The following is a 14,604-nucleotide window of genomic DNA, read 5'->3' as shown; positions in this document are numbered from 1 at the left end:
AAATAAATAAGATAAGTTGATTAAATAAGGTTATTTGTATTTTGTGGTTAGGGATTAAGATTGGTGTATGGTTTTGGTTGGGCCACACACGCAGGACCTCTCCCTCTCTCCTTCCTCCGTGCTCACTCTCTCTCCTCCCTCACGACTCTCTCTCTCAGTCTCTCACTCTCCCTCACTCTCAAACTGTACGGACCAACACCCCCAAACCCTGAAACTTCACGGATCGAAGGTGCCAAGGGCACCATTGTGCTCGTGAAGGCTCTACGAACTCAAGGGCACCATTTTTAGGTAAGGAATCCTTCGTTTTCACGTTGAAATCTCGAGGTCCGAATTTGGCACTATTCATGAACTTTATGTTGGTTGATTTTTAGGACAATCCAAGCTTGTAGTGAGCTTAGTGAGGTCCTAAGGAAGCTCGGGGACGTTCGTTTGGAAGTTTTGGACGTCGGGATCACCACGTTCAAAGTTGGCCGGTTCTTGTGGAATTTTTCCGGTGAGATTTCGTAGTTTTTAGAGCTTTAAAGTAGTATAGCGTGAAACTACATGTTGAGGGCTTCATTTTGGTATAAAATACAAAGAAAAACGGCTGATTCATTATTTCACCTGATTGATATTGATGCATTTCTGATTATATTTGGCATGGCGTGGCATATTATTTCTGAGATGTTATGTTGATGGATATGAGCTGAGTTTTGATGATATGTGTATATATATGTTTATATACTATTTTTCTGGGAAAGTATACAGGTTTTACGGTGAGGGGTTAGAAATGTTTTAAATGAAATGTTTTGGAAAAACTTTGTTTTACTGACCCACTCAATTTTGTTTTGCGCCCCTCCAGGTTCTAGTTAGCAGAGCTTTGGTGGCCACGAGGAATCCAGCGGTGTTCTGACAGAATTCACAAAAGTAGGACTCACCCTCGGGTGTTTCATCTTGGTAATTGTATTTTTTTTAAAGCTTCCGAACTGTGTAAATGGTTACGTCACACTCACGTGACGGCCAGCACGCCTTGATCCTCTGGGTCGGATGTCCCATTTTCCCACAAGTAAAACAAGCACCACTACCTCTCCTACACTCACCATGATGACGAAAATTACAACGGCGGCACCACGGAGCGCCAGAACCACCAGCACCACCAGAATCCCTCTGCCTCTGAAATCTAGGCCCACCAGAAAATCTACCACCACCTCTCATCGGGCCGGTAATACTATATCCACCACTAGAAGAACTCGAACTGGCTCCACTCTTCTTAAAATTCTGCGTTTTGCGAGGTCCTGGAATAGAGATACCCTTACCTTTATCATCCTTCTTCTGACCATCATTCTTGTCCTCGTCATCCTCACTCTCACTGGGAAGATTATCAGAGTCCTCCATCCTAACCAAAATCTCGAAAAACTCATGATAATCGGCGCAGGGAAGTGCATTGGCAAAAGTCCGCCACTTTTTCTTAGATCCCAACTTGAAACGTCGAAGCATCTCTCCCTGATTACCAGCTGTATCAGGGTCATAACGAGACAAATCAGTAAACTTTCTGTAGTACTCATGAGCTGTCATATTCTTCTGTTTCAATCGAGTGAATTCCTGTTTCTTGCGATCAATATACTCTGGGGGGACAAATCTTTTCTTGAAATTATCTTTAAATACTTCCCAATCAGATGCCATAGCTGGGGACATAAACTGCGTCTGATTCCTCCACCAACCTGCCGGCTCTCGACCCAAAAACCAGGTAGTGGTCTCAACCCACCTATCAGCCGGAAAGTTCCCCTGACTTTGCATTACCTGAAATGTCTTTTCAATATGATCTAGCCATTTCTCTGCCCCCTCGTGACCTTCATTACCCATAAAACGATCCAGTTTCAAATTGTACATGGTCTCCAGGGGTGAGGTAATCAAGGCAGTAGAGGTCGTGGTGGACGACAGCAAGCTCAGGGGCGTGTTAATCACATCTCACTGCAAGAGGCTCAGAACCATCCGGACTTGATCATGGGTACGTTAAATGTTCTTGGTCATTTTGCTAAGGTTTTGATTGATTGTGGTGCTACACACTTTGTGATTTCTCATACGTTTGCTCAAATGACTCAACCTCACCCTTCACCTCTAGGATTTGATTTAGAGTTTGCCATGCCTAGAGGAGATAAATGTTATGTTGATAGTGTGTATCTTGGGTGTCCAGTGATGGTAGAGGGCATAGTTATGCCAGCTGATCTTATTCCGTTAGACATTGTGGATTTTGATGTGATTCTAGGAGCTGATTGGTTGCATTATAATCGTGCCCATATTGATTGTTATGGTAAATCAGTTACTTTTTATCGTCCTGGACTACCCGAGGTTACTTTTGTGGGCGAAAGAAGTGCGGTGAGACATGGCGTTATTTCTGCCATAAGAGCAAGGAAATTATTATCGAAGGGTTGCCAAGGATATTTAGCACATGTGGTGTTAAATGATGTTGTTTCTCCTAGTATAGAAGAAGTTGGTGTGGTCAGACATTATCCTGATGTATTTCCTGATGATTTGCCGGGGCTGCCGCCAGACAGAGAGGTGGAATTCTCTATTGATTTGCTTCCAGGTACTGACCCTATATCTCTAACTCCTTATAGAATGGCTCCTGCTGAGTTGAGAGAATTGAAAATTCAGTTGCAAGAATTACTTGATAAGGGTTTCATTCAGCCTAGTTCGTCACCTTGGGGTGCTCCAGTATTATTTGTGAGGAAGAAAGATGGAACTCTGAGATTATGCATTGACTATAGGCAATTGAACCAGGTAACGATTAAAAACCGTTATCCATTGCCTCGCATCGATGATTTGTTTGATCAGCTGAAAGGTGCGTGTGTATTCTCTAAAATTGATTTGAGATCCGGTTATTATCAGTTGAAAATTAAAGAGGAAGATGTACCTAAGACAGCTTTCCGAACCCGTTACGGACATTATGAATTTCGGGTTATGCCATTTGGGTTAACTAATGCACCTGCAACTTTCATGAGGTTGATGAATGAGGTATTCCAGCAATATCTTGATAAATTTGTTATTGTTTTTATTGATGATATTCTGGTATACTCTAAATCTAAAGCAGATCATATCTGACATCTTAACTTGGTGTTAAAGAAATTGATGGAGCATCGGTTATATGCTAAGTTCAGTAAATGTCAGTTTTGGTTGACTGAAGTGGCATTTTTGGGGCATGTTGTATCGGCTCAAGGAATTCAAGTTAATACTCAAAAGATAGCGGCAGTGGAGAATTGGGAGCAACCTCGAACCGTCACTGAGGTACGAAGTTTTCTTGGTTTAGCAGGTTATTATCGACGGTTTGTTCAGGATTTTTCTATGATTGCTTTGCCGTTAACGAAGTTGACCAGGAAGGATGTTAAATTCGAGTGGGATGAGAATTGTGAGCGGAGTTTCCAGCAATTGAAATGTTGCCTCACTCATGCTCCAGTATTGGTACTTCCTGATGATAGCGGTAATTTTGAGATTTATAGTGATGCTTCCTTGAATGGTTTGGGATGTGTTTTGATGCAGCATAATAGAGTGATTGCCTATGCTTCTCGGCAGCTGAAAAATCATGAAAGGAACTATCCCACTCACGATCTTGAATTGGCAGCTATCGTCTTTGCTTTGAAGATTTGGAGGCATTATTTATATGGTGAGAAATGTAAGATCTTCACTGATCACAAGAGTCTTCAGTATCTGTTTACTCAGCATGATCTTAATCTTCGTCAGCGAAGGTGGATGGAATTGTTAAGTGATTATGACTGCACAATTGAGTATCATCCGGGTCGTGCTAATGTGGTGGCTGATGCACTAAGTAGGAAACCTCAAGGTAGACTCAATGCCTTATATGCTAGTCGTGTTCCTCTTCTTACTGAACTGAGGGCAACTGGAGTAAAGTTGGAGTTGGAAGATCGAAGTGGAGCCTTTCTTGCTAGTTTTCAAGTCAGGCCAGTTTTGGTTGATCGTATACTCGAAGCTCATATGGTGGATGAGGAAATTCAAGAAATGGTTCAGTTAAGAAGTGAAGGGAAAAAGAAAGACCTCCGGATTCGGGAATCAGATGGTATGCTTATGCAGGAAAATAGAATGTATGTCCCGAATAATGAGGAATTAAAGAAGGAAATATTGGATGAAACGCATTGTTCAGCTTATGCGATGCACCCGGGAGGCACTAAAATGTATCATACCATTCGACCATTTTATTATTGGCCGGGTATGAAAAGGGAAATTGCTGAGTATGTGAGCAAATGTATTATTTGCCAGCAAGTTAAAGCAGAAAGAAAGAAGCCATTTGGGCGAATGCAGCCGCTTCCCGTTCCTCAGTGGAAATGGGAAAATATAACCATGGACTTCGTGTATAAACTTCCTCGTACACGAAACGGATTTGATGGTATTTGGGTGATTGTGGATCGACTTACCAAGTCAGCGCATTTCATTCCAGTGAGGGAGAAGTATCCTCTGAATAAATTGGCTAGGTTGTTCATTACGAAGATTGTGAAGTACCATGGAGTTCCAGTGAATATTATTTCTGACCGAGACCCAAGATTTACTTTTAAATTTTGGGTAGCTTTTCAGGAAGCTCTTGGTACGCAATTGCTGTACAGCACTGCTTATCATCCTCAAACTGATGGGCAATCAGAGAGGACGATTCAGACGTTGGAGGATATGTTGAGATCTTCGGTGTTACAATTTGGTGATTCCTGGCATGATCGTCTGGACTTGATGGAATTTGCCTACAATAATAGTTTTCACTCGAGCATTGATATGTCACCATTTGAGGCACTTTATGGTAAGGCGTGTCGTACACCATTGTGTTGGTCTGAGGTTGGTGAAAGGGTGTTAGAAGGCCCAGAAATTGTGGATGAGACAACTCAAAATGTTCAGGTAATTAAGTCTAACCTGAAAGCAGCCCAAGATCGACAGAAGAGTTTAGTTGATCGACATGCCACTGATCGAGTGTATAATGTGGGCGATTGGGTATTTTTGAAATTGTCACCTTGGAGAGGTGTGGTACGATTTGGAAAAAGAGGGAAGCTAAGTCCGAGATACATTGGACCTTATGTGATCATTGAAAGAATTGGTGAAGTTGCCTACCGGTTGGAGTTGCCCCCGGAGTTATCTAAGGTCCATAATGTGTTCCATGTCTCTATGCTTCAACATTATATTTCTGATCCTTCTCATGTGATCCCTCCTCAACCGCTAGAGAATAATCCGGATTTGACATATGATGAGGAACCAGTCACTATCTTGGATTGGAAAGATAAGGTTTTAAGAAACAAGACGGTGAGTTTGGTGAAGGTGTTGTGGAGGAACCATTCCGTAGAAGAAGCTACCTGGGAGACAGAAGATCGTTTGAGAGAGATGTACCCAAGATTATTCTATGGGTATTAAGTGGTTTAATTGGTTATGGGAATTTCGGGGACGAAATTCTATAAGGAGGGGAGATTGTCATAGCCCGTCCCGAGATTTTCTTATTCAGGACGTGAAATGACGGAATTGCCCTTCACGGGCATTAAGGTACGTGGGTGTGTGATATTATTTGGTCTAATCTTAGATATGTTTTGGAAGAAAATAAATAAGATAAGTTGATTAAATAAGGTTATTTGTATTTTGTGGTTAGGGATTAAGATTGGTGTATGGTTTTGGTTGGGCCACACACGCAGGACCTCTCATTCTCTCCTTCCCCCGTGCTCACTCTTTCTCCTCCCTCACGACTCTCTCTCTCAGTCTCTCACTCTCCCTCACTCTCAAACTGTACGGACCAACACCCCCAAACCCTGAAACTTCACGGATCGAAGGTGCCAAGGGCACCATTGTGCTCGTGAAGGCTCTACGAACTCAAGGGCACCATTTTTAGGTAAGGAATCCTTCGTTTTCACGTTGAAATCTCGAGGTCCGAATTTGGCACTATTCATGAACTTTATGTTGGTTGATTTTTAGGACAATCCAAGCTTGTAGTGAGCTTAGTGAGGTCCTAAGGAAGCTCGGGGACGTTCGTTTGGAAGTTTTGGACGTTGGGATCACCACGTTCAAAGTTGGCCGGTTCTTGTGGAATTTTTCCGGTGAGATTTCGTAGTTTTTAGAGCTTTAAAGTAGTATAACGTGAAACTACATGTTGAGTGCTTCATTTTGGTATAAAATACGAAGAAAATGGTTAAGAAACGAAAGAGAACGAGACGTTCAAAGTTTGGCTGGAAACCGGCCGCCGGAAAGTTCAGTCCGGCGAGCCGAGGTTGAAGATGGTGCGCGTGGGGGCGCATGTCCCCGTGCCTGTCCTGGCGCGTGCGGCCTCCAAAATTTTTTCTAAAAATTACTCGACGTCCGTGACGTCGAGTAGGTCGATGTGGTATATTCATATACCCAAATTGAGCATCGTATGAGAAGTTATTTCGAATTATTGGTTATGTGTTTAAATTAACGTTTTTATAGTTGTTTCGCATATAGGTGACATTTATCCCGAGGACGAGCGCATCCAGGGACGTCACGGGGGTTACGACCCATCGACTTATCAGTGAGTGGGCAATTTTGTTTTCGTATTACCTATATACAACTGTTTTTCCCAGAAAATGCGTTTTATATGAAAATTATGAATTAATTTGCCATGCATGCAATTGTTGAGATAATTAGTTTGATAATTGATGCCTATATATGTTAATTGACGCGGTGGACGCACATGTGAGTTTTTATATTATTCAGATGAGTTATTTTATGAGAATTGCATTGGAAGCTCATAACCTGCACCCTAGGTGTTAGTGCTTATATTATTATTCACCACACCGCACGCTCGTCTTGGATCCAAGTAGGTGGATGTCGTACAGACCATGGGAGGGTTCCGACATGCTAGTCGTATAGATCACTAGATGTGGTTCCGACTAGTGGGTGACCTTAGTTATGCGCGCTGATGATTGATGAGAGAAGCACTAGAGCGTATTTATACACATTTCATCGTACATACTACTTTACGTAGTTCCGAGTGATGTGCAGTGTTGTGCCGTACAGGTCATAGTTGGTGACTCCGGCAGGGCCATATAGGTCACTGTGGTGACTCCGGCTGAGTGGGATGTTGAGCTTTAGAATCAGCCGTACATGACTATTGTAGGGTCTCCGGTTGATTTATTATTTCACCTGATTGATATTGATGCATTTCTGATTATATTTGGCATGGCGTGGCATATTATTTCTAAGATGTTATGTTGATGGATATGAGCTGAGTTTTGATGATATGTGTATATATATGTTTATATACTATTTTTCTGGGAAAGTATACAGGTTTTACGGTGAGGGGTTAGAAATGTTTTAAATGAAATGTTTTGGAAAATCTTTGGTTTTACTGACCCACTCATCTTTGTTTTGTGCCCCTCCAGGTTCTAGTTAGCGGTTGGTGGCTCTCCGGGTCTTTTTCGGCATTCTGACAGACGTTCTGCATGTAGGACTCACCTGCGGGTGATGTATTTTATTTGAGTCCTACTTGACTGCACTTAAACCTATGCTCTGAATTTATGTGTTTACCTTATAACTCATCCTTTTATTCTAGTAGGTGGTTCTACTAGAGATTGGTTTGAATTCCTTTATGTTCTGTTATATCTTGCTTCCTTGTCGCACTTATGGTTACGTCACGCTCACGTGACGGCCAGCACGCCTTGATCCTCTGGGTCGGGGTGTGTCAAAAAGATCCCTATTAAAAAAGATAAGAAAACTCAAATCACCTTCCTCGTTGTGAATAATTGTGACTCATGTTCCTTGTTCATCTTTTCCCCTCCCTCTTTCTCTTTCTCCTTCTCTATAAAAGAAAAGTGTCGGATATTTGAAAAAAGCAGCTCAAAAAATAGACTTAGGGTATTTCTTAATCTTAATTATTCTCTTAAGTTGGCCCATAAACTTGGTCCACCCCACGTGTCTTACGTTGGATGATATTGCATGCTAAGATCATCTTCGAAGAAGATGTTAAATTTTAAACCTAAAATTTAAATTTAAAGACTTACGTGACACTTTGACATCTTTTAAACTTTTGCTCTCCAACCGATATGTCAAATTTTAAACATAAAATAATAATTCATATGTATTTTCTTTGCACTGGGAATGAAAAGAAACAAAAGGATAATGCTTTAAACTAATAAAAAAATTAATAAAAAGTATTTAATAATTAATTAAAAAAATGTGAAGGTGCGGTCAAATTTGGCAGCAAAGGGGAGAGATGTCAATTCATGTCATGCCACATCAGATTTGGCTTCTTAGTTGAAAAACATTAATGTTGTCTTTTGTTACCGTTATTGCTGATTTGAATATTTTGACATCTCCTTTGAATATGCTTCAAACCGACTTCTAAGTGAGATTAATTAAAATTTTATAGACTAATCAGCTCATATTTTATGATATTTATGCATTATCAAAAACAGCAGAAGTCTAGAGATGATCGGAAGAAAAAACTGTCTCGATGCTTACTTTTGGTTCCTCGATAATTCTTCTAGAACCAGGACACGCACGTCTCATGAACACTAACGATGCTGAGACATTAACGTGAGGCTTTACGGTTTGATCGCAGAAGAGGTAAAAGGTCAAATGGGTGTTCAAATTTGACTCATCAGAAGCGGATACGATGAAACCATCAAATCGTCAAGTCCTTTTTTCTCATCTTTTGCTTTGGCAACTTTGACTGTCAACTCAACAGTGGAACAAAATAATCAAAATGACTAAAACCAAACCTAATTTTTAGTCTAAGCCAACAAAAACAACCTATAACGTAAAACGAAAAGTCAATGCTATGCAAACAATGAGGAGAATAAACAAATCGATAAGGTTAGGGGTGGAATTCTGACTGAAATTTTCATTTCTGCCGTTGAATTTTCGATTATGATTCTTGAATCTGAACATTTTCAAAAAGATTGGATGAAAATTGATATTGTATATAGAGGTCTCAAGAATTTTGAGTTTCCAAACTTATTTCGAAGTACTAACAAAGAACAATAACTTGTATATATAAAAAAGTTCAAGAATATTCACAAACTCGTATCTAATTCCAAAAATTTTGAGTAATCTGAAAATCCCGAATTGAAATTTTTTTATTTGATTCAAAACTTTTGAAATGAAAAATTCCAATCGAATCCGCTCGAAAAACATTCGTACTTGGGCGTTTGGACCCAAGAAAGAAAAACAAATCAATAGGGCAGGGGAAGCTTTGAATCCATAGGAAATGGGCCTACACCTAAGCCCACATTCTAATCTAACCCGACCATTTAATAACCTGGCCCAGGTTTAGAACACCCGACCCGTTTTTCTTTCCCTGCGAAGACACTCGCCCCGAATCCCCTCTCTCGCTTGCTCTCTCTCTCTCTCTCTCTGTAATCTCAATGCCGCAGTCCGATATGTGAAACCAGAAAAAAAAATATGGCGTTTTGGAGTAGAATCGGGCAGTCGAAGCTGCGGCAATTGTCCTACCAGTCCAAGACTATCCATTACGCCTCTTTGATCAACCCGACTGCTACACATTCGAAAGCATGCGTCTCAGAAATCCCACATTTGATCCCTCACGGTAGACCAACGGATTTCGGCAGTAAAGTCAGGTTCTTTGCTGCTCCCGTCCAGGTAATTATTCCCGCATGGCCATCTGATCATCTGGGTAATCTAAATTTTTATCCAATTCTGTGGGGTTTGAATGTTTTATATGTTTATTGTATTTTGTGGGTAATTTGGAAAATATGATGATATTGAGAAATCCGTAGTAAGTCATATTTGATTAAACTGGGATGACTTTGCACTTTATTTGTAGATAGATATTGGGAACGTGTTTTTTTTTTTCCTTTCCTTTTTCTGGGTTTAGTTTTCTGAGGTGAGCAGTTTAGGTAGAATGTTACATTTGGTATTGAACTTTCCATCTATGGGCGTCGAAGGTTGTGGTTTACCACTGGACCGGAGTGCTGAGTGGTTATTTTGTTTTTTGTGTTTTGTGTTTTGAGGTGAGCAGTTTAGGTGGCATATTACATTTGGCTTTTATGTTTGGGGGTGACTTGTGAGATATGTGGGTATTCATGATTTTGGTAATGTTGAATGATGTGTGGTTTTAATTCATATATTGTTCAGTTTCAAACAAATACAAAGAAGGTAGAGCAGAGCACAAGCGGTCCGCGATTGAATGAGAAGATTACTGCTGAGTTCGTTAGGCTTGTGTTGGATGAAGGTACTGTCTTTTTATAAGTGATTAAAGATTTATGAGTTTATGTATATCAACTTTGTTTTGTGTGTTCACTTTGAAATTAATATTAGGACGTAATGGTACAAACACTATATTGGGTTTTTGAGAAAATGATGGTAACAGTGTAAAAACGTTGTATTTTGGATGCAAATGCTGTCTTGTTAAGGAACTGATAGGAGGAAGCAAATGGCATTCAGGCCAAGGGGTGTCTTGCTGAAATTTTGGGTTGATACTTATAGGGTGTATGAATTTACTTGTGAAGAAAAGGAAAGAAGGTAAGAGAATGAAATGGTTCATCAAACAGTTTCTGACTGTTGATGGCGGAGAACTGAGAAGCAAAAACTAACAGTTTTTATTGGAAATCATCTTCCAGTGAATGACAGCCTGTCTTGTGAATTGGCGGTTCTAAACTAAATACTCAAAGGGAGTGAATTGAGTATTGAGAGTTATGAGAGTGTCAATAGGAGAAGGGAATGGAAGAGTTCTCTCTGTATTAAAAGAGGGTGGTTTCAATGAAATTATGAGCTGGAGGTAGAGTAGGAGTGTAGTGGACCTCTATCATATGCCATTCTAATTTATTTATATATGCAGAGCATTTTATTGTCTCAAGGCGTGAAGCTCTGGAACGGGCAAGGACACTCGACCTTGATTTAGTTGAGGTAATTTTTTTAATCATGTAACGATGCCTAACTTTCTCCAAATCAATTATCTTTTCTTGTTTCTTATTACAATACAAGACTGAGAGGGGTTTTTCATGTTACTTTCTCCGTCATTTGAGCTATGATATTTAATTCTTTGATCCTTATCTGAATGGTTAACTTAAAACACATTTTTATTTAGTTGCAGATTTTGTTTGATCTACTCTGACAATGAATTAGTTCTCTTATTGATTAGTGATTACCAATAACTTTTGTTGTATTTTGCACAGGTCGAAGCCAGGGCTGATCCTCCTGTTTGTAAAATCATGGATTTCCACAAAGAGAAGTACAAAAAGGAATTAAGGGAGAAAAAGAAGCTTAAAATTAAGGTAGGTTATGGTGTATATTTATGCCTTGTCCTTTGATGTTAAAGTGAAAAAGTAAATGATAAGATCTCTCTCTCTCTCTCTCTCTCTCTCTCTCTCTCTCTCTCCCTCTCTCCCCCCCCTCTAACTTCAGAATCAATCGAAACCTTTTTGTCTGGGTATGGATTTGGGATGGAAGTGTTTTTGAAAACATTGTGGACTTCATTGCTTCCTTAATTTTATGCTTTTTGTGCTCAAGTGTTTTGGGTTGGGAGAGGGGAAACACACCCCATATTCTCAACGATGTAAAAATTTGCACCACTGATCTTTTAATGGCCACGATGATGCTAAAAACAGGTAACAGGTATGGTAACATTAATATAGTGATACCTCCATTCATTACACTCTGTAGAGTCAAATGAGCATTATTCGTCAGATCTACTAGATGTCAAATTGTCCATAGTGGACTGTAGTTTTAAGTTAATTCTATTGAAAACCCATATTAGTTTTAAGTTACTTCTTTCTCCCCCCTGTTTTTGTTTTTGGTTTTTTGCAGCCTTTCCTATGATGTCGTGCTAGAGTTTTTATTTTGGTGATGTGCTTATAGTGTTTTAATAAGATTTGTAATCTATGCAGTCGGACAAGACTTTGCGAGCAGATTCTAAGGAAGTGAAGTTTTCTCCAAAAACTGTAAGTTATTTTTTCAAGTGCTCTGTGTTTCCTTCCACCATCAATTTATACATCTTTGAGCAAATGTCACTTTTTCAGATTAACAGAAAATATGTTGCTTCTGTATGGGTTGCTTGGAGATAACAGGAAAATTGAACTCAAAATAAAGAATTTTTATCATAGTATCTTTTTTAATCTTATAATTAGATTTAAACTAAGAGATAAAAATTTGTCTTTATAATACTTTATATGTCTTGGTGTTTGTTGCTATACTGGGATATATAGTATACATTGGGTAAGCAAGTCACCTCGCTGGCTGGACCATTTCTGTTTTTATTTTCATCTCTTGATGAATATGGTGATTACATTTTGAGTATCAATGTAGCGATGTTATGATTTGAAACACATTGCAAGTTCTGATGTTACAAAATACGTACTGCTACTGATTTCAGGAAGCCAAGGACCTAAAGATGAAAGCTGATATGGTGAAGAGATTTATGGAGAAAGGTTACCGGGTGAAGGTACTTATTCCTTTTCCTATCCTTGTAAACACTACAAACGCCTTAAGTTCCCTTTTGCATAAGAAAAATCCTATTTGACAATTCTAATAAAATATCTCAAAGCCTTCATATGATCACCAAAAAATAATCAAGATGACAGACCATTTACACAATCTCCGAAACATTGCATCACTTCAAAGTTCAAATCCAAATAATTATATGTCACAACTTTCGGTAACTTAACCTGAAATTGCAATCTTCTTAAGATTTTGTCTGACTTGTCTGGACTTGTCGGCGAACACCTGTGATCTGTTAGATTTATGTAATTAAAACTGAAATTGCATAATTTTCTCAATGCTCCAGTTCAAACGAAATCTCTGAGTTCAGGGTTATAAAGAAAAACAATGTCATGATGATTCCGTATGCACCACTCTCTTTAATGGAGGAGTTCAAGTGAGACTTTGGCAATGGGGGAGATAAATATTCCAATGTTTTTCTGGATTTCATGTTTGCTATGGTAGCTATAGCCTATTGGCTTATTCATGTTTTCCTCAAAAAATGCGTTGTGGGAATTGATAACTACAGAGTTTGTTTATTTACAAATGACTCTTAAAATAGTGAACTTGAATGCAGGAGGGGGTTTATTTGGTTTAAAATCTAGATATTTTTACACAACGAGCTTTTGAAAGAGTTTATAGGAACTTTGATAAAAATTTGGCCCTTTTAAAAAATGCCAAAAGTTGCATCATAAGTCAACCTAGAAGTTGACCCAAAAAAAAAAAAAAAAAGCCGACCTAGAACATAGTACTGTTATTTGTTAATTCTTGATACATCGATTTCCCTATATTTTGCTTATTCCATTAAAAGACAGATGCATTTCTCTACTTATTTTATTTATTACTGCAACTTGTTCATATGTATGCTTGTCTAAGCGAACACCTTGTAGAATCATGGGATACATTGTGTTGTTTTTGCTAAATATGTCTGTTGCATGGATCTATCACAGCATCCTTCAGTTAAAGTTACAAGAATTAACTTATATTTACCTGATTGTGTTGTATGGATCTGAAACAGTGTACTGCCTCGGATGCTGAGGATAAGGACTTAGGAGAATTGTTTTCTCGTCTCACTGTGTTGGTATTGCCAGATGCTCTTTTTGTCATTGTTTTGTATTCATTACCGTTTGTCTTCCTTTTCTCCCACTCTGAGTTAGACGACCATTTGCAGATAGAAGATGTAGCTCTCATCGAATGTGAGCCAACGCTAGGAAAAGGAAAAGAGGCATTTATAATTGTCAGGCATGTGAAGTTTGGCCCATCAAAGAAGGGCGGTGCAAAAAAAACTGTTGAAAAAACTAGCCCTGAGGCTCAAAAGAAGGGTAGTGAGGATGCAAGTGGCGTTACCTCACAGGTTCATAATCCGACTGTGCCACAAAGAGCCTCCTCTCAGTCAGATATTAGTGATCCAGACAAGTTGCATGTCACACCTACAAGAGCGTGCACAGCTCCACTGCCCTTGCAAGAATCCTTTTATGGGACTCAAAATAGGCACGGAAATAATGAGTCGAGGAATCCTTATTCTCCAACAAGAGGAATGGATAATAGGGGGGCGGGAATGAGAGAACCCCACACTTCATATCAAAGAACAGGAACACCAACTGACTTGCCCTTCTCACCAACAAGAGGAATGGATAATAGGGGACCGGGAATGAGAGAGCCCCATACTCCATATCAAAGAACAGGAACCCCGACGCCACCCTTCTCACCAGTGGGAGAACCCAGGCAAGCTCAGACGAATGCACCTGTATTTAGAAACTCGAATCCTCCTCCTAATGATATCCCCAAGCAAGAACCCTCAAGTCCTAGCGCTCCCCGTACTCCAGGAATTGGTTTCGGGATATTTAGCAATCCGAAAGGTGATGCTCCTGCTAGACAAGGTGTATCAGAAAGGATCCCATCAGATTCAAACTCGCCTGGTTCAAGACCTGATAGCAGCCAAAGACCAGGCACCAGCACAAGCACGGATAAGGTTGGACAACGAGGATTCGGGATCTTCAGTAGAGAGCTCAAGTGAGAGCCCAAACCGGATACCTAAGACAAACTAGGATGCAGGCATAATATTTAAATGTGATGAAGTGATGATTATTTCAGGAATATATTATTACTGAATGGTGGTAAAAATAATTAGTCATTGTATGAACCCATTATTTTGAGATGACCAGAGAATTGTCTTCCCCTTCTAAATTCAGTTTTGTC

At 39.6% G+C, this 14,604-nt stretch overlaps 2 protein-coding genes across 2 annotated transcripts; one reads left to right on the top strand and one right to left on the bottom strand.

Moving 5' to 3' along the window:
* Positions 1-951: 951 nt before the first annotated feature.
* On the bottom strand, positions 952-1,869 carry LOC139196159 (uncharacterized). The gene has a single exon (XM_070821818.1). The coding sequence runs from the start codon at positions 1,867-1,869 to the stop codon at positions 952-954; it is 918 nt and encodes a 305-aa protein (XP_070677919.1).
* Positions 1,870-9,255: 7,386 nt separating this feature from the next.
* LOC103440792 (translation initiation factor IF3-1, mitochondrial) lies at positions 9,256-14,592 on the top strand. Its single transcript, XM_008379500.4, has 8 exons — positions 9,256-9,570; positions 10,066-10,162; positions 10,769-10,836; positions 11,106-11,204; positions 11,817-11,870; positions 12,302-12,370; positions 13,424-13,486; positions 13,577-14,592. Exons 1-8 carry the CDS (start codon positions 9,373-9,375, stop codon positions 14,420-14,422), a joined length of 1,494 nt encoding a protein of 497 aa, XP_008377722.3. The 5' UTR covers positions 9,256-9,372; the 3' UTR covers positions 14,423-14,592.
* Positions 14,593-14,604: the final 12 nt, after the last annotated feature.

The sequence above is a fragment of the Malus domestica genome, chromosome 05, assembly GCF_042453785.1.
Source record: "Malus domestica chromosome 05, GDT2T_hap1".
NCBI lineage: Eukaryota > Viridiplantae > Streptophyta > Magnoliopsida > Rosales > Rosaceae > Malus > Malus domestica.
This window is presented reverse-complemented; position numbering and strand designations above follow the sequence as displayed.

Coding starts and splice junctions, on each gene's coding strand:
- LOC139196159 (XM_070821818.1), bottom strand. CDS start 1,869: ATGTACAATTTGAAACTGGATCGTTTTATGGGTAATGAAGGTCACGAG.
- LOC103440792 (XM_008379500.4), top strand. CDS start 9,373: ATGGCGTTTTGGAGTAGAATCGGGCAGTCGAAGCTGCGGCAATTGTCC. Junction 10,163..10,768: donor TAGGCTTGTGTTGGATGAAG/GTACTGTCTTTT, acceptor TTATATATGCAG/AGCATTTTATTGTCTCAAGG. Junction 13,487..13,576: donor TTTCTCGTCTCACTGTGTTG/GTATTGCCAGAT, acceptor GACCATTTGCAG/ATAGAAGATGTAGCTCTCAT.